General features: G+C 37.6%; 6 protein-coding genes across 6 annotated transcripts; 4 read left to right on the forward strand and 2 right to left on the reverse strand.

The window, feature by feature from the left end:
• Positions 1-3,656: 3,656 nt before the first annotated feature.
• Positions 3,657-10,490, forward strand: dpr20 (defective proboscis extension response 20). Its single transcript, XM_018102304.3, has 7 exons — positions 3,657-4,390; positions 6,831-7,551; positions 8,412-8,526; positions 9,186-9,411; positions 9,475-9,652; positions 9,714-9,850; positions 9,912-10,490. The coding sequence occupies exons 1-7, from the start codon at positions 3,919-3,921 to the stop codon at positions 10,040-10,042; spliced, it is 1,980 nt and encodes a 659-aa protein (XP_017957793.2). The 5' UTR covers positions 3,657-3,918; the 3' UTR covers positions 10,043-10,490.
• A 148-nt stretch (positions 10,491-10,638) lies between these two features.
• On the reverse strand, positions 10,639-12,994 carry APP-BP1 (Nedd8-activating enzyme E1 regulatory subunit APP-BP1). Its single transcript, XM_018102305.3, has 6 exons — positions 12,837-12,994; positions 12,610-12,774; positions 11,911-12,556; positions 11,514-11,850; positions 11,003-11,251; positions 10,639-10,939 (listed from the first exon to the last, which is right to left on the reverse strand). Exons 1-6 carry the CDS (start codon positions 12,905-12,907, stop codon positions 10,827-10,829), a joined length of 1,581 nt encoding a protein of 526 aa, XP_017957794.1. The 5' UTR covers positions 12,908-12,994; the 3' UTR covers positions 10,639-10,826.
• Positions 12,995-13,017: 23 nt separating this feature from the next.
• Positions 13,018-14,121, reverse strand: LOC108652511 (uncharacterized). The gene is made up of 2 exons (XM_018102716.3): positions 14,073-14,121; positions 13,018-13,550 (listed from the first exon to the last, which is right to left on the reverse strand). Exons 1-2 carry the CDS (start codon positions 14,119-14,121, stop codon positions 13,501-13,503), a joined length of 99 nt encoding a protein of 32 aa, XP_017958205.1. The 3' UTR covers positions 13,018-13,500.
• On the forward strand, positions 13,399-14,168 carry Irbp18 (Inverted repeat binding protein 18 kDa). Its single transcript, XM_018102714.3, has 2 exons — positions 13,399-13,642; positions 13,754-14,168. Exons 1-2 carry the CDS (start codon positions 13,520-13,522, stop codon positions 14,006-14,008), a joined length of 378 nt encoding a protein of 125 aa, XP_017958203.1. The 5' UTR covers positions 13,399-13,519; the 3' UTR covers positions 14,009-14,168.
• A 731-nt stretch (positions 14,169-14,899) lies between these two features.
• LOC149091401 (uncharacterized) lies at positions 14,900-16,657 on the forward strand. Its single transcript, XM_089259474.1, has one exon. The coding sequence runs from the start codon at positions 15,140-15,142 to the stop codon at positions 16,655-16,657; it is 1,518 nt and encodes a 505-aa protein (XP_089115600.1). The 5' UTR covers positions 14,900-15,139.
• Positions 16,524-17,723, forward strand: Iyd (Iodotyrosine deiodinase). The gene is made up of 2 exons (XM_089259476.1): positions 16,524-16,919; positions 16,982-17,723. Exons 1-2 carry the CDS (start codon positions 16,775-16,777, stop codon positions 17,680-17,682), a joined length of 846 nt encoding a protein of 281 aa, XP_089115602.1. The 5' UTR covers positions 16,524-16,774; the 3' UTR covers positions 17,683-17,723.
• Positions 17,724-17,923: the final 200 nt, after the last annotated feature.

The raw sequence follows: 17,923 nt of genomic DNA on the forward strand, positions 1-17,923 counted from the left end.
TGCACTTTACATAGACTGGTCTTGACTACAACTTTGATTATGCTGTGTTTGGTCTATAGAGTTTGTTTAACATAGAAAATTGAAGCTGTGAATATACAGATACAGATACAGATACAGATACAGATACAGATACAGATACAGATACAGATACAGATACAGATACAGATACAGATACAGATACAGATACAGATACAGATACAGATACAGATACAGATACAGATACAGATACAGATACAGATACAGATACAGATACAGATACAGATACAGATACAGATACAGATACAGATACAGATACAGATACAGATACAGATACAGATACAGATACAGATACAGATACAGATACAGATACAGATACAGATACAGATACAGATACAGATACAGATACAGATACAGATACAGATACAGATACAGATACAGATACAGATACAGATACAGATACAGATACAGATACAGATACAGATACAGATACAGATACAGATACAGATACAGATACAGATACAGATACAGATACAGATACAGATACAGATACAGATACAGATACAGATACAGATACAGATACAGATACAGATACAGATACAGATACAGATACAGATACAGATACAGATACAGATACAGATACAGATACAGATACAGATACAGATACAGATACAGATACAGATACAGATACAGATACAGATACAGATACAGATACAGATACAGATACAGATACAGATACAGATACAGATACAGATACAGATACAGATACAGATACAGATACAGATACAGATACAGATACAGATACAGATACAGATACAGATACAGATACAGATACAGATACAGATACAGATACAGATACAGATACAGATACAGATACAGATACAGATACAGATACAGATACAGATACAGATACAGATACAGATACAGATACAGATACAGATACAGATACAGATACAGATACAGATACAGATACAGATACAGATACAGATACAGATACAGATACAGATACAGATACAGATACAGATACAGATACAGATACAGATACAGATACAGATACAGATACAGATACAGATACAGATACAGATACAGATACAGATACAGATACAGATACAGATACAGATACAGATACAGATACAGATACAGATACAGATACAGATACAGATACAGATACAGATACAGATACAGATACAGATACAGATACAGATACAGATACAGATACAGATACAGATACAGATACAGATACAGATACAGATACAGATACAGATACAGATACAGATACAGATACAGATACAGATACAGATACAGATACAGATACAGATACAGATACAGATACAGATACAGATACAGATACAGATACAGATACAGATACAGATACAGATACAGATACAGATACAGATACAGATACAGATACAGATACAGATACAGATACAGATACAGATACAGATACAGATACAGATACAGATACAGATACAGATACAGATACAGATACAGATACAGATACAGATACAGATACAGATACAGATACAGATACAGATACAGATACAGATACAGATACAGATACAGATACAGATACAGATACAGATACAGATACAGATACAGATACAGATACAGATACAGATACAGATACAGATACAGATACAGATAACAGATACAGATACAGATACAGATACAGATACAGATACAGATACAGATACAGATACAGATACAGATACAGATACAGATACAGATACAGATACAGATACAGATACAGATACAGATACAGATACAGATACAGATACAGATACAGATACAGATACAGATACAGATACAGATACAGATACAGATACAGATACAGATACAGATACAGATACAGATACAGATACAGATACAGATACAGATACAGATACAGATACAGATACAGATACAGATACAGATACAGATACAGATACAGATACAGATACAGATACAGATACAGATACAGATACAGATACAGATACAGATACAGATACAGATACAGATACAGATACAGATACAGATACAGATACAGATACAGATACAGATACAGATACAGATACAGATACAGATACAGATACAGATACAGATACAGATACAGATACAGATACAGATACAGATACAGATACAGATACAGATACAGATACAGATACAGATACAGATACAGATACAGATACAGATACAGATACAGATACAGATACAGATACAGATACAGATACAGATACAGATACAGATACAGATACAGATACAGATACAGATACAGATACAGATACAGATACAGATACAGATACAGATACAGATACAGATACAGATACAGATACAGATACAGATACAGATACAGATACAGATACAGATACAGATACAGATACAGATACAGATACAGATACAGATACAGATACAGATACAGATACAGATACAGATACAGATACAGATACAGATACAGATACAGATACAGATACAGATACAGATACAGATACAGATACAGATACAGATACAGATACAGATACAGATACAGATACAGATACAGATACAGATACAGATACAGATACAGATACAGATACAGATACAGATACAGATACAGATACAGATACAGATACAGATACAGATACAGATACAGATACAGATACAGATACAGATACAGATACAGATACAGATACAGATACAGATACAGATACAGATACAGATACAGATACAGATACAGATACAGATACAGATACAGATACAGATACAGATACGATTACAGATACAGATACAGATACAGATACAGATTACAGGATCAGATACAGATACAGATACAGATACAGAATACAGATACAGATAACAGATACAGATACAGATACAGATACAGATACAGATACAGATACAGATACAGATACGATACAGATACAGATACAGATACAGATACAGATACAGATACAGATACAGATACAGATACAGATACAGATACAGATACAGATACAGATACAGATACAGATACAGATACAGATGCAGATGCAGATGCAGATGCAGATGCAGATACAGATACAGATACAGATACAGATACACTATTTACACTTTGTATCATAGTGCTATTCTCAGATACATTGATAGATAGATCTTCAGATTATTATGCAAACTATCAAGAGATTCACTTGGCAAACATCAATTTCCTAGTACATATTTGACTATGCTTTATGGTTATGTATTATGCAGTCGTAAGCGCCCAGCCAAAACGTTCTTAATTGCGTTTTTTGTTTAGCTTTTATGTTGCTTGTGTAATGTGAGCTAAATGTAAATACATATGTCGAATGAAAGCATAACACACTCCTATATATATATATATATATTTATATGCAGCATAAAAGCAGCTGCCAAAAAAAAAAAGAAACCAGAAAATAGTTTATGGTAAAGAGGCTTTGCTGTCATGGCAAGTCGAACACATGTCTGTTCGTCTGTCTGTCTGTCAGTCAGTCTGGCTGCCTGTTGTAGAAAACTACTATTTGGGTCACTCGCAGACATATAACAGACATATCACAGTTATGCGCAAATCAATTTCATTGGAAATTTTAATGTTTTTTCTAATTAATTTCAGGCATAAACCAATATTTAAATAACAGCCATCTAACAGTCACAAATGAAACATTTCAATTGAATTACAAAAGAAATGCTTAATAAATTAATAATTTTCAATGTATTTTTCAATTCAATTTTCAATTATGTAAATGCCATTAAAAATCCAAAACACAATCCAAGCCACAAATGTAAATGTAACAAAACACCAAATCCAATTTAAACAACTAAAAACTGAAAACTGTAAACTGAAAACTACAAAAAAACAGTAACAATAACAATAACAATTGCATTAAGTGGCGCAGCTAGGGCGAAGTGGTATAAAGAACAACGAGCTCAAATGCAGTTTGTGAAATGTGTTTTAGTTAAGGCAAATTCCACGCAGGAATTCACGAATACAAAATGCGTTTAAGTGCAACGACAGCAGCAGCAACAACAACACGCATTAAAACCCAAACGAAACAACAAACGCTTCAAGCGGCAACCACAGCAACAACAACAACAACAACAACAGCAACAACAACGACAGCGATAACAACAACTAGTGCGACAACACGCCAAACTGAATGTTTCATTTGCAATTTAATACAATTATTTATACTAACAACAAGCATCGTTTGCACCGCTAGTGCCATGGGCAGTGGTTTGCTGCAGGCCCAGGCTATGGCCCTGACCCACGGCCAGCCCGCTCGCCTTCGCTTGGAGGAGTTGCCCACAGACTACGATTCCTCGATGCTGGCTGCGGCTGCTGTCAGTGCGGAGGCAGCAATAGTTGCTGCTGCAGTTGCAACAATGACAACAGCTGGATTTCAATTAAGCACACACACACCCGCACACACCATACAGCTGGCAACCACGTTACGTGTTGGCTACGGTAAGCAACATATACCAACTCTATTTCTGTGGCCATCCATAGATTGTCAACTGCTAATTGCGCCACCGACCACCTGCAAAGCTACCTCCTGTAGTGTAGTGTACATACATATTTATGGGAACGAGCGGCATGTGATAGCAGGTTTATTTAGTCGGAGGCATCAGCTTTCTAAACTTTAAACTGCTGGGAATACCCTTGTCATTTTGCACAAGATATTCTCCTCTTTCCAGCTTCAGTTGCTGGCTATGCATAGAATATCACTAAACTAGAAAATGGGAAAGCTTTTACGCTTGGAGCATATCAATACAGTTTTCCATTTTCCAAATTGAAGCGTCAATTACTAATTGATGAGCAGAAAACTCTTTAAAGTTCAGCATATCCTACTTTGCTTGGGTAAGCAGATTTTAAATGCCAAAAATATATGAAGAAGTAATAAGGATATTATTCGATAGCTCATAGCATAACTCTAGTTGAATTCAGTGTATTATCCAAGACTTGCAGTCAGCCTTTGCCACAGCAAGTCAATTCCCCATAATCCCCATTGAGGCATTTGAATTACTTTATGAGCCAGCGAAGTGAAAGAATTAAATTGTAAGAGCCATGCATGTTGGAGCACTCTCATCATACTCACAATGCATATTGCAATAAAATCGCTTTCAATTGGCAACCTGAGGGTGGCTTTATTATTTTTTCGTGCCAGATAGAAGGGATTTGGAATCCACAGTTTGCAGTTGTATACAATCTAGTTCTGAAGAGTCAGAGTACCTCAGTCAAACAATCAAATAAAACAACAACTAACGACCCATTTACAATACAAAGTAGATCGACATTAATCAGTGTTACAGCTGAATGCTTCATTTACCACAGACACACTTCAGTCTAGACTTCAGCTTGTGCTTCAATTCAATTTCAGACTCTTTTGTATTAACAATAGACTGAGTGCTAAATAAAAAATGTAATTAATATACAAGTTCGATCAATTCTGTTTAATTAAGATTATAGTGATTGTCAGATTCAGTCCAACAATAATTTAAGTGCTTAAGAAAAATGAAAATATGCACATAAATTAATTTTAAAGAATTCTGTTTGATTCAGGTTTATAAACGTTTCATAGCAACTATTAACACTCACCTAGGCACTTACTCCAGCCTAATTAAACTACAAACTCAAATCCTTTATCATCGGCTAATTGCTAACAAGCTGCCACGCCCCCACTACTCAACTCTCAACCAACTATGGCATAGTTAAGGCATACTTGAAACTTTAGTCTATCGAAACCAAAACTTTGCGTCAGGTTTTGCTGCAATAATGAATCTTTAATGAATCCGAAGAGCGTATAACACGTAGCATACTTTTAAGAGCTCCAATTTTTCTCGCTTAAATAGAACAAACACCTGCTGCAAGCAGTTAGCAATTGTTACCAGATTCTATTATATGTTCCCCGGCTATTATGTGTTAAACACGCATCATAAATAAAGGAGGCAAGACACAACCTGACCTGAACTAAAGCAAGATCATTGACGTGTAGCCTGTTATTTATAGAGTCATTAATCTCTAAAGTAATTTTTTGAAAGCTTACGAAATACTCGAAATCGTAGCCAGCTTTAACCTAACACGAACACAGTTGACCCCCCACGAAAAAGCAGAGAAAACAAAAAATAAAATAAAATAGAAAAAGAAAACGTTCCCGTCAATGCTGAAACTTTATTACAACATATTAATCAAGTCTCAGTTAGATGCAGAAACAAAGATATGAGTGGGCGTGACGAAAACTAAATACCCTGAATAGAAACAAATTGCTGAGAATTAGAAAGCTTTTGTTAAGTGCTCTAGAGAAGGAAAAGAAGATCAAGAGTAGGGAATTAGCATTACAGAAAGGTGGGATAAAATACTTTGGCAGTTGAGTTTTTAGACTAAAAATTTGTATGGAATATTATTGTATAGATCTCATATGACATATATGATCTCATTCTGTATAGACATGAAGCAAATTTTAAGTAAGATAAACTAATGTAGAAAATTTAAAAGGCTTACATATAAATGGGATTTTAAAAATAACAGGAAATCTTTATATGGTAGAAAAGGTAGAATAGGTATATGAAAAGATATTTTCTATAACTACTCAAGTATCATACTATTTGTCTAGGATATTCCTAGATTGTATATCAAAATCTCACACACAAATAATTTCTTTATATAAAAAAATATAACTCCAATTTGATAAACAATTAAGTGTAAAGCACTAAAAAGATCTATCGTACTACATATATAGATAAATATACTATATACTAAATCACCCCACTCAATACGCTCAAAATTGGCAGACGGCTTAAAGCTGTCACAACAATGCGGCCAAAAGAGAGCGTGTAATTTGTTCATCTAACTAGTTGGCCAAATGTCCTTAAACTCAATTTTGCTTGTCTTTCATTATGCGACATAGATTCCAATGAAATCGATAATTCCTATGCCGCTGCGGGAGCAGCTGGTGCCACTGTTGAGGCTGATATTGGCTTTGATGCCGATGCTGATGACGTTGAAAAGTCGGCCGAGGATTACGTCATGGCCATGGAACAGGGCCAGGAGTCGCAGGCGGAGACGGAGACGGAGACGGAACAGCGGCACTGGCAAAATACAACAAATGAGAAACAAAATGAGGGAGCAGAGCCGAAAACGGCAACGGCAGCCACGCCGGCCGCAGCATCCATTGGCAGACAACTAATGAATGCAAAAACACAAGATTTATTGTCCTTATCGCAGCTTAGTTCATACCAAACATCAACAGCGAGAGCCCCAGCGGCCGTTGGGGCTGCAGCGCAGCGCGAAAAGAACGCACCAAGCCAGAAGAATGCCATCAGCATGGGTGGCGCCACATCTGGTGGTGCCACATTTCAACAAATTGGCTCACAACGCGTCAATGGAAACGCTCCAGCAACAGCCACGCCCACAGCAACTACTAATGCAGAGAGCCAACAGGTCGCTACAACCCCAGCGGCAACCCTAGCCACAGCGACCGGAACGAATAAGACCCATGTGCGCACCTCGGCCAGGAAGGTCGAGAGCAAATACATCTTGCCCAAGCAGCAGAAAACCGATGCACCAATGCTCAACTATATCTTTGATACGCACTCTGCAGCTAACAAACATCATCATCACGATCAGAGGTGGGTTTTGCGTAATGTATAACACCATTAAGAGAGCTGAGGCAGAAAAAACAAGAAAGTCATTAATATTACTTGATTTAATTCCTTTGAGTTTTTGAAGTCTGGAAAGTTTTCTTAAGGCTTTTTTCTAAAGAACTTGCCGAAATTTATTTCTATATATACCGAATAATATATTATGGCCATATTAGTATGTTTTATTTAATTTTGATGAAGGTTCGTTTGAATTAAAACAAATCTTAAATTCATTTAGGTTTATATACAAATATCCATCATATTTGCATCTAAAGTAAACTAAATATAACTATTCTTTGAAAAGTGCATTATTTTTATGCTCCAATTGATTTTATATAACCATATGATTTTTCGTAATCTACAAAACAAAAAAATTATACCTGACTTTCTATATTCTAAAAGTTTTTCCATTGAGCCCTATTAGGCAAACTTTTAAATTATAGGATATAGTTTTTATAGTTTACTCTAATTACACCGCAAATCTATAATTTGCTTAATAGTTTAACTGTAAATAGACTTTATGCAATAGTTCAAACCATATAATTGTGGCACACCCAGCCTCGATGCTCCAGCCACCCACTCACCCACTGACGAGCAGTAGTTTACTGAAGGCCGTTTGGTTTGCTGTGTAAAACATTTTGAAAACTTAAGTTTTTAAGACTCTCGCTACGAGCAATAAACATTAAGCATAAGGACGCACAGACCAACGTGAGCATGTGTGTGTGTAGGCTTACTTACACACACCTGCTGACCAATAAAAATGCACACTATATATATACATACATACATATATGTACGTACATGTGTTTACCATTTACTTACATCACATATGCTCGGTTTCCTTACAGATATGGGCCCCATTTCGAGGACGTGCAACGCGTCGGACAACCAACAAATATGACTGTTCAGGCGGGTAGCAGCATTCATTTAAATTGCAGAATTTCATTGCTGCAAGATAAGACTGTAAGCATAGCTACTTACTATAAACTCGTCTAGCTTTACGAAACAAGTTTAAGGCTCTGAGATATGTCAAATGGAGCAGTGCTACTTATAAATTTATGACAACATGCGAGAATATACGATAAAACTTGCAGTTACTTAAGCTTACCAAGTTGTGTAAGAAAAAGCAGAAGCTTAAATTCCATGCGAATCACATAGAAGGGCAGTAGATATAAAATTTGAAAATAAAAGCGCACATAACTGGGAACATATTGAGCAAATTGCGTTTGAAAGTGAAATAGTCAGAGAGAAAATAGATAAGAGAAAAAAGAAACCAAAGAGAGATATAGACAGAAATGGAGAGAAGTGAGAAAAGACAGAATAAGTGAGAAAGACCTTATAGGGAGAGAAAGTGAAAGTATTACAGAGCGAGGAAGAGGGAGTAAGAGAGACAGAAAGAATAAAAAATAAAGAGGAGAATAGAGCGAGAGACACAGAGAACCGATGATTGAACTGACTCAATAATCCTCATAATGTATGTATGTATGTACACAATAATTCAATGCCTCAATAATTCGTACCTCCATGCAATTCTCATAAATAATGTAAGCTTAAGTAGCCAGTAAAGCAATAGAATGAATGCGTTTATAGACAACGAATTACAAGAAAATTACCCTTGACAGGTCTCCTGGGTGCGTCGCAGTGCGCAGAATGAGGAGAATGCTCTGGACTTGCTAACTGTGGGCCTGAACGCCTACACCGGTGATAAGCGCTATAAGATGGAATTTCAATATCCCAACAATTGGCGTCTGAAAATCATAAATGTCAAAAAAGACGATGAGGCGACATACGAATGCCAGATCTCAACACATCCGCCCCGCGTTATCCAAATTAATTTGCATGTAAATGGTAAGCAATACAAAGAAACAAATGAAAATTTATTTGATTTTAATATTGATACTTGTTTCGCAGCTCCGAAGGTGATGATTGTGGACGAGTACGGAGATCCATTGCAGGAGAAATACTATGAAATAGATTCCACACTGCAGCTGTCCTGTGTGGTGCGCAATGTGGCAATGACCAGCTCCGTTGTATATTGGAAACATAGCGATAATGTGCTCAACTATGATGTAACACGGGGTGGAGTTAGGTAGCTATCGAATAAATATCGTAACTTGCCCATATATCATGTGAAGCGCCTCTATTCCTAGTGTTAAAACTGAACTGATGGAAGATGGGGCAAATTCCACTTTATCTATCGCTAAGATTCATAAGGCCGACTCGGGCAATTACACCTGCTCCATTAGCGAATATCAAAATTTTACCATAGTGGTGCACATACTAAATGGTAAGCATAGATGACTGTATAAATTAAATAAAACTTTGTTATACTCTTACACCCCACCTAGGCGAAAGTTTCGCCGAGCTGCATCATGGTGGTGCCGGTGGTGCGCATGCCAACTGGCAATATATAATTGGACTGTATTTCCTACTGCTGCTGCGCTGGATCGCCAGCACAACCGTGTTTACATCCAGGTAAAGTTAACAAAGCCGCCTAACTATACATACATAGATACATATATATGGTATATATGTGTTATATATAAATAAATGAATGAACATGATATAGACATAAATTGTTCACCTGGTAGTCTTCTTATGTACATTTTTGTTAATTAATTGTAAAGATTTTTGGATAGTCAAACACATAGCGAGAAGTTATTAGAAATAACTAAAAACTAAGTTTAATTTAAAACGAAATAAGTTCAAATAAATAAACTGAATTGTTGTTATAAGCAAGTATACCATAAGTGAATGCCTATTAAAATGATGAAATGTACTCATTTATTCGTTTGATATTCGTTAGCATCGATTTGTACATGTAAAAGCGCACATAAATTTAATATTACTAAATAAGCCAACGATTTGCGTGTGGCGCAAATGATGCCAACGAATTTCGAAGCCGCATATGATAAAATAAAAAGCAAAATAAACACAAATCAAATAAATAAATAAAATACAGGAATGTAAGATAACATGATGATGAATGCAAAAGGATTGAATGCGGTCTGGGCAACTATAAATAACGTACGTGCATATTGTAAGTCCCAATATCCGCACACATACATAGTACTATTCAAAGGATACCACAGCATAAACATGTGTAATTTAATGCTTACAATATCTAGGACATAAGCCGTCATATGATTAATAAATATAAAATTACCCAATGATTAGGAAACGAGTTTCTTATTTTCTGTATATCAAATGCGGTAAGTTTTTTAATTTAATTTTAAAATCTCAACCATATTTAAGGAATTGCTTTACAGCTTTAACGTAACACTTTCAGTGCTAATAGCATTATAAATAAATGTATTATCGATAGGCTTATATTGTTTCGTAATTATCTTGATCACCTCCTGCGCAGCACAGCCGCCTGTAAGCAAAATCAAGTTGATTAATAAATTGAACAGATTATCTACTAAACCATTTGATTTACCAATAAAAGCGGACACAGCATGCAGCTCGGCGCCGCCGTAGCGGCATATTTCGTGTAACACATCATCGCTGATAGTCACATGCAAGCCCAAGTCGTTGAGCATTTTGCTGGTGATGCTCTTTAGGCGCACAATATCCTGTTCCACGGAGCACTCACCGGGTATGCTGCCGCACTCGCTTAGGAAACGCTCATATGCCCTCAGAGCGAAATTGTAGGCGGTCAAAGTACCCTGCAGCTCATTATCCTCCACTGCAAAGCAATACAATACAGTGCTAAAGGCAACGATGTGTTTGTGCTATAGCTTGCAAATAACAGTTGAGCGCTTGAGAGACTACGCTTCTGCTCGTGCTTAACTTGCTTTACATGATCATCGGTTAGGAATACTCTCGCATACAATACATACACGAAAGACTTTAAACTCGTCGTTTTTTGCTCAGCGACTTCATTGCAGGCATCGAGAAACGATCAACAGTTATTTACGAGCTATGCTTTTTACTATAAAAACACCTACCCAGTGGTAGCAGACGACAGTTCTTATACTCATACTCATCGGCAATGCGGGTGCCACGAAGCACAGACAATCCTGCAGCCTCACGACATAGCAAACGTACAGTGCGATCGTCTATGGTGTCCGCTGGCAGAGACAACTGCCTCAGATATTCCTGGCATTTGTGGTACACTTGATCGGCATCATGCAGCGCCTGTTGGTGATAGATTTGCTGCAATGCTATATATGAGTCTGTGTTGGCCGTCATATCGGGCAAGACGCCTGGCAGGGGTAGATAACCCTTGTTTTCCTCCACTACAAAATGCTTCAGTGCCTTGGCCATTATCCAAAAGACATCGTTCTGTTACGAAAGCGAGATTACTATTATTTACTGTGAGCCAATGAAGATTGGGTGGTTTACCTTTTTGTGTAACTGCTCACAGGCATCGTCCTCGAATATGGCCTTGAGGTTGCTTGGCACCATTCCAGCCCCAAATGCAGTATTAACTGCCTTTATAGCCTCTTCGTAGTTCTCCTCATCTTTTTGCATGTCTGCTTTGATTGCATCGCGCAGTTGAGTCTTCTCCTTGTAACTCCCTGGTGCAAGTCTCCCAGCTCCGTGCTCTTTCTGCCAAGCTTTTAGATATTTGTACAGCACAAGAAGCCAGGGCACTTTACTCGTAACCTCTGTTGATTCCAAATGATCACGCAATGCTTGAAATGGCTGCTCTAAGCGTAAATCAAACTGACGATTATCGGGATGAGTTTCTACGATGCAGTGCTCCTTAATTTGCAGACGTATAGAGCCCAGCATTCCAAGTGAGCGACAATAGACAAGTGGCACATTGGAGTCCCACAATCGGTTTGCGAGCTGTAACAGTGACTGTTCGTTAAGATTCGAGGCAATCACCAAGTCGAAACTGTCAAAGAAATTTGGACGGTTTGCCAAAATATAGTCAACGCTCTCGTCTACATAATCTCCAATCACATCTGGGTTGAGCTCCTGTAGCAGCTGTTTGCAAGCAAATGCTTTAGATTTTCCGAGGAAGGTATTATCTAGAAAAAAGCTATTCTCCAGCTATAAAATACTCCACAGAATGAAAATCTACCGCTGCCTTACTTATTGCCCAAGTCTTCTTCCTTGACAGTGCTGCCATCGACCACAGTGAAGCCTCCAACGCCCGGCAAGACGAGTCCCTTTGCTGTCTCACAGCCGACAGCCGTCACGTTGACCACGCAAATTGTAGCTGCTTCTAGTAATGCCTGCCCGTGATCGCCCCACAGTCTGTTGATGCCATGTTATAATCAACCAAAAATCACTTTGTTTAGGAACTTTAAAAGACTTACCTAATTTGTCTATCATATTTCTTGCTTTTATCTGACAATTCAGGTGACTTCGGAGGTGCAGGCGAAGACATTTTTCAAGCCGGTAGCAAAGAAATATTTGCAAGTGTTTGAAAACACTACGATTCGCAATCGTAGCTATCGATAAAAAGAAGCAAACAAGAAACGCAGAAAGACTCACGAATTTGATTTAAAAAATATTTATTCAATCATACATATTACATTTCACATCCTTTACATCTTTTTTGTTTTCACATTAAAATTTATTACGTTCCAATTATTTATCTTAATTTACTACATACAAGAAATCAGTCTTTACAAACAAATTGTATTAACTTATAGTTTTGTTGTTTTCGCATATCGGCAAAAATAATACCATGTTGTGAGCAAAACAATATATGTTTCGGGGACGTAATTATTAATTTAATTTTCTATTGTTGAAAGTCCTCTTGAAGGTTGCTTACTCAAGTCGATAAATTATTTGTATAATACCGCATCTCTATTTTATTTGATAGCAATGACTGCAGCTCGCTTTCCAACACTTGCTCCGATAGGGCACATATGTTTTACAATTACGCTTTGGTACATCATTCGCGTTGTAATTTCACAACGTCTTGCGTTTGTTAGCTGGCTACATTTTTAGCTAGTAAAACGAAGCAGCATTTAACTAAATACAAATTAATATTATGACCGAGAGAATGCCAGCCAGGAGAAGCACTGCCAAAGCGTCAACCAGCACCGGCAATGCGACAGCGAATGAACAGATGCAGGATCCCGCGTACAAGTTGAAAAGAAAAAAGAATAATGAGGTAAATGTAAATACAATGTACAACAATGTTGCTAGCCTAGATATGCGACCCCAAAATAGCATCTCAAAAAGTGTTGCACTCTGTTTAGTGTCTGTGATTTATATTTTTTAGGCTGTGCAGCGCACGCGTGAGAAAACTAAGAAAACTGCCGAGGAACGCAAAGGGCGGATCAATGCCTTAAAAAAAGAGAATATAGAGCTGGTGACCAAAATCGAGGCTGAGAAGGAAAAAATTAATATTCTTCGGAATGTGATAATGCAAGGCAAAAATAAGGAAGAACAGCATCAACTAATCAATGAGATTTTAAATTCCCCTGAAGAGGACAACGACGACGATTTGGCGACATCACCCAATCGAAATGACTAACGAACAATTAATCTTAATTTACCTAATACTATTTACATATTTTTAGATTATTCCCTTTACTAACCGTCATAGACGTCGAGCTTTTCCATGTGCAGTGAAAAAACCTCATCCATTTTTCCGTTGTTCAATTTAATAAACCAACGTTAAATGTAAAGCAAAAGTTCTTTTACTTTTTTTGTTGTTGTTTGTGCCAGTATCCCGTTACAATTGGTTGTTCAGTCTTTCGCTCTTTGTTGTAGTTGTGCCAGTTTGGGTCACTTCCGCCTTCTCACTGGTGGGCATTGATTTATTGCACTTTTTATGTAAATGTTGGTATACGTTAGTTTGAGTATGCACGAATTTACGAAGCGTATGTTTTGTATATACATTTAATTTTGATTTTTGAATTTAAAAAATTTTATGTGGAACTATAACATTTAATTAATATCTCCCGGCTCGATTTGACAGCAAATAGTACATGATTGTTGCTAGAGGAACGTCACATGCTAAACTCGCAATGCCAAATACATAGCTAGCTCTGGATTTCAATTAAATAACAAGTTTAATTGACGATGAGTGTACGACTAGAACGAATTCTGTGCTTTTGTAATCGCACGGCTGGCCATGTCATTCACTTTTTTTGCTTATTAGTCCATTTATATTTCACGTAACTTGTTTTTGTTAGTTTGTTGTTGCCCTGTTTACAGACTTAGATGAGCGACAGCTGTTACTTAACAGTTGACTTAACAGTATTCATAACGTTCATGTTTTCTAACCAGTTTAGCATTTAATAATCAAAAGATTAAAGTGTAAGATAAATATTTTTATCTGTTGATTATATATAAAAGGATTTGGATTATTTTATTTATTTATTATTATTATTATTATTATTTTTTTTTTTTTTTGAGTGCTGAAAAACTCTATATGAACTCTGATTAGGGTTGCATTGAAAGAATTGTCGATAAATTGTAAGACGTGCGCAGTCAAAACTCATTTAAAAATATTCAAATTTTGTAATTCTTTTGTTTACTCTATTTTATAATATGCAACCAAATTTGTCACAGTAAAAAATGCTGCTACCGTTAAACGATTTTGTTCAAAAACTTCACTCAAACTCAAATATTTATCTGCTAAAACGAAAGATTGCAGAGAATGGAACAAAAACACAAACCCAGCTCTTTCAAGTCTTCCGATTCCGGATTGAAGATACAAGAAGTGCCAACGTCAAGGCTCAGTAGAGATATACCTAAAGCGCCTACCGATGACGCAAAGGAAGCCCCTATAAAAAAAGGCACCGTAGTCCAATCAAATCATAAATCAAAAGGTATTCGTGGCTTTTTTAAATTTGGATCGAACAACAAATCAAAAGGACAGTCAAATAAAAAACAAATTGATCAGCCCAGTACTCCTCTAAGTGACGACGATACACGCCGAATGATTGGTCTATATTCGAAATACGAAAATCTCTATAATCGCCACAACTCACAATATGGCAACAAGCAAATCGAGAATATATATTATTCGGACATAGCGCGTTCGTTTAAAAACCAAACTGGGCCACAGATTGAAGCTATGATTACGGAGCTGCGCACAAAATTTGAACGTGAATACGCCTTGATTGAGGATGCGCGTCTCAACTACGGTGACATTTTGATGCCCACAATTAAATACTACAATGAGTTTCTATTTCTAGTGCCTTTCATCAGTACGAGCAGGGAGGAAGCTGAGGACGAAGGCAAGGATGTATCCTCCGTTGCCACGCCAAGTAGCCAAGTACTCTCGACCTCAGAGCTGGCGCCGTACAGCATCGCTAGTCTGCGAAATAAGTGCGCTTCAACTGTGCAAGGATCACAATTTTTGGGAATGAAAACCAAAAATATAGAAAATATGTTATTGCCAAATAGCGTACAAAAATCAATGAAACCTAAAAGAAAGACATGCAATTGGAGAGGCAAACAGAACGCAGACGAAGACAGATCGAAGAAATATTCCGAATCACAAAAGAAAAGCGATGCAGAAGCCGAAGAGGTTGAAAAATCGAAAGCACTGATGCTAGATAAATCCAAAAACGAAACGGAATCGGTGAGGATAGAGAAATCAAGAAGTGATACGGTATTAAATAAAAAATACAGCAAATCTGAGCATTCAAGCGCGGTATTTCAGAATCCGGCTCCAGCTGAGAAGCAACTAGCAACTGTTCAAATACAAACATCCGAATCGGAACTACAAAGAGCTGGCAATGGTGGCCAGTTACATAGCAATCTCTGCAACAGAAATCAGCAACCGAAATGCATTGCCATCCTCAACAGGCCAGGTTTCATTAATGGACTTCCCCGACCACGCAGCAGTCAGGATCAGCGCAGTGGATCATCCAAGAATAATGGCCATCAGCTGGAAATGCTATGCGAATTGATTAGAACTGAGCTCAGCACAGCTCCAGATTGCATTTACTTCGATGCTAAGTGGCGTATCATTGAAATTTTACGTGAGGTAAACAAACGGCAAATGATCTACAAAAGGGGCGAGCCATCGCAAAATCAATGCCGTAAGACTGACATCGAAGCCTATTACAACATTTGTAATACCAGTAAAAACAGTTCACATCATTCCCAACACTTGCGAAACTCGAGCAACAGTTGTCCATACTGTGCAAAGGGAGTCAACCGCTAAATTCGCAAGTTGAATATCTTATCAGTCGCTGAGCAGTCCGACTCGGCCATGACCAAGTTTAATTAGATAAGCGAGAGTTTCTATCGCTTCGCAGTTCTTCGACAGCTGTAAGGCGAGATGGAAGCATTTTTAAGCAGCTCAAAGTTGTTCAAGCATTGGCCGAGCATTCTTCTAGGTTTTCTCATCGCAATGGCCATTAAATACATAAATGTTTACCGAAGGCGACAGGCGGAAAAGTTGGCGGGGGAAGAGCATATTGCAGGTAGGAGATACATTTACATATATAAAATATCTAAGTTACACAATTTAATTTCTATTTTATAGTCGAATTCGCGATGACAGATGCTGATATCAAGCCTGCTTTGGAAGAGAAACCACATGTGCCGTATGCTCCTGGGCAGAATCTCAATCCGAATGGTGCCAGACGTTTCTACGAGCTGATGAATGATCGTCGCAGTGTGCGTGCATTTAAAGCCAATTGTAAACCGTCTATAGACATATTGGAATATTGCATTCGCTCTGCTGGAACGTCACCAAGTGGAGCACACACCGAGCCCTGGACATTCTGCGTGATTGAAGATATGAAAGTGAAGCAAGCTGTGCGGGAGATTGTAGAGCGCGAAGAGCATATTAACTACAGCACACGAATGCACGCACAGTGGGTGACGGATTTACGGCCTTTGCAGACAAACGCAATTAAGCCATATTTGACGGATGCGCCCTATCTGATTTTAATATTTAAGCAAACGTACGGCACAACGGTCGATGGTCGTAAGAAGTTGCATTACTACAATGAGATATCAACGTCCATTGCAGCCGGAATACTATTATGTGCTCTCCAGGCAGCTGGGCTCTGTTCGCTGGTCACCACGCCCCTTAATTGTGGTCCGGCCCTGAGGCGCTTACTCGATCGTCCCAATAATGAAAAATTATTAATTCTGCTTGCTGTCGGTTATGCGGCGGACGACTGCAGTGTGCCAGATTTAAAACGGAAAAGATTACAGGACATCATGGTTAAATATTAATAACATTATACCTTTAAAAATTACAGTAAACAAATGCAAAAGCAGTTTCGTACATTATTAATTGTAGTGTTAACAGAGGCACAACATCGCCATTTGTGGTGGCTTGTCGATAGACGCTAGAAACCTATTGAACTTGGTTCAATAGGTAAGTGTTATTTCTCAGCTGATTTGCTGTGAAATGTTACAGAGGAATCCTATCGTTCGATATACATTTGGGCATAATATTATTTTCTTAAATTTA

Source organism: Drosophila navojoa, chromosome 4 (assembly GCF_054131105.1).
Source record: "Drosophila navojoa isolate 15081-1374.11 chromosome 4, UAZ_NAV_1.0, whole genome shotgun sequence".
NCBI classification, from domain to species: Eukaryota; Metazoa; Arthropoda; class Insecta; order Diptera; family Drosophilidae; genus Drosophila; species Drosophila navojoa.

Excerpts from the sequence above, each read along its gene's own strand:
- Irbp18 (XM_018102714.3), top strand. The coding sequence starts at position 13,520 with ATGACCGAGAGAATGCCAGCCAGGAGAAGCACTGCCAAAGCGTCAACC. Across the intron at positions 13,643-13,753 it reads AAAGAAAAAAGAATAATGAG|GCTGTGCAGCGCACGCGTGA; the intron begins GTAAATGTAAAT and ends TATATTTTTTAG.
- Iyd (XM_089259476.1), top strand. The coding sequence starts at position 16,775 with ATGGAAGCATTTTTAAGCAGCTCAAAGTTGTTCAAGCATTGGCCGAGC. Across the intron at positions 16,920-16,981 it reads GGGGGAAGAGCATATTGCAG|TCGAATTCGCGATGACAGAT; the intron begins GTAGGAGATACA and ends TCTATTTTATAG.
- dpr20 (XM_018102304.3), top strand. The coding sequence starts at position 3,919 with ATGCGTTTAAGTGCAACGACAGCAGCAGCAACAACAACACGCATTAAA. Across the intron at positions 8,527-9,185 it reads CATTGCTGCAAGATAAGACT|GTCTCCTGGGTGCGTCGCAG; the intron begins GTAAGCATAGCT and ends TACCCTTGACAG. Across the intron at positions 9,653-9,713 it reads GTAACACGGGGTGGAGTTAG|TGTTAAAACTGAACTGATGG; the intron begins GTAGCTATCGAA and ends CTCTATTCCTAG.
- APP-BP1 (XM_018102305.3), bottom strand. The coding sequence starts at position 12,907 with ATGTCTTCGCCTGCACCTCCGAAGTCACCTGAATTGTCAGATAAAAGC. Across the intron at positions 12,557-12,609 it reads GAAGAAGACTTGGGCAATAA|CTTTTTTCTAGATAATACCT; the intron begins GTAAGGCAGCGG and ends GCTGGAGAATAG. Across the intron at positions 11,851-11,910 it reads GTGAGCAGTTACACAAAAAG|AACGATGTCTTTTGGATAAT; the intron begins GTAAACCACCCA and ends CTTTCGTAACAG.
- LOC149091401 (XM_089259474.1), top strand. The coding sequence starts at position 15,140 with ATGGAACAAAAACACAAACCCAGCTCTTTCAAGTCTTCCGATTCCGGA.
- LOC108652511 (XM_018102716.3), bottom strand. The coding sequence starts at position 14,121 with ATGGATGAGGTTTTTTCACTGCACATGGAAAAGCTCGACGTCTATGAC. Across the intron at positions 13,551-14,072 it reads AAAGCTCGACGTCTATGACG|TGCTTCTCCTGGCTGGCATT; the intron begins GTTAGTAAAGGG and ends ACGCTTTGGCAG.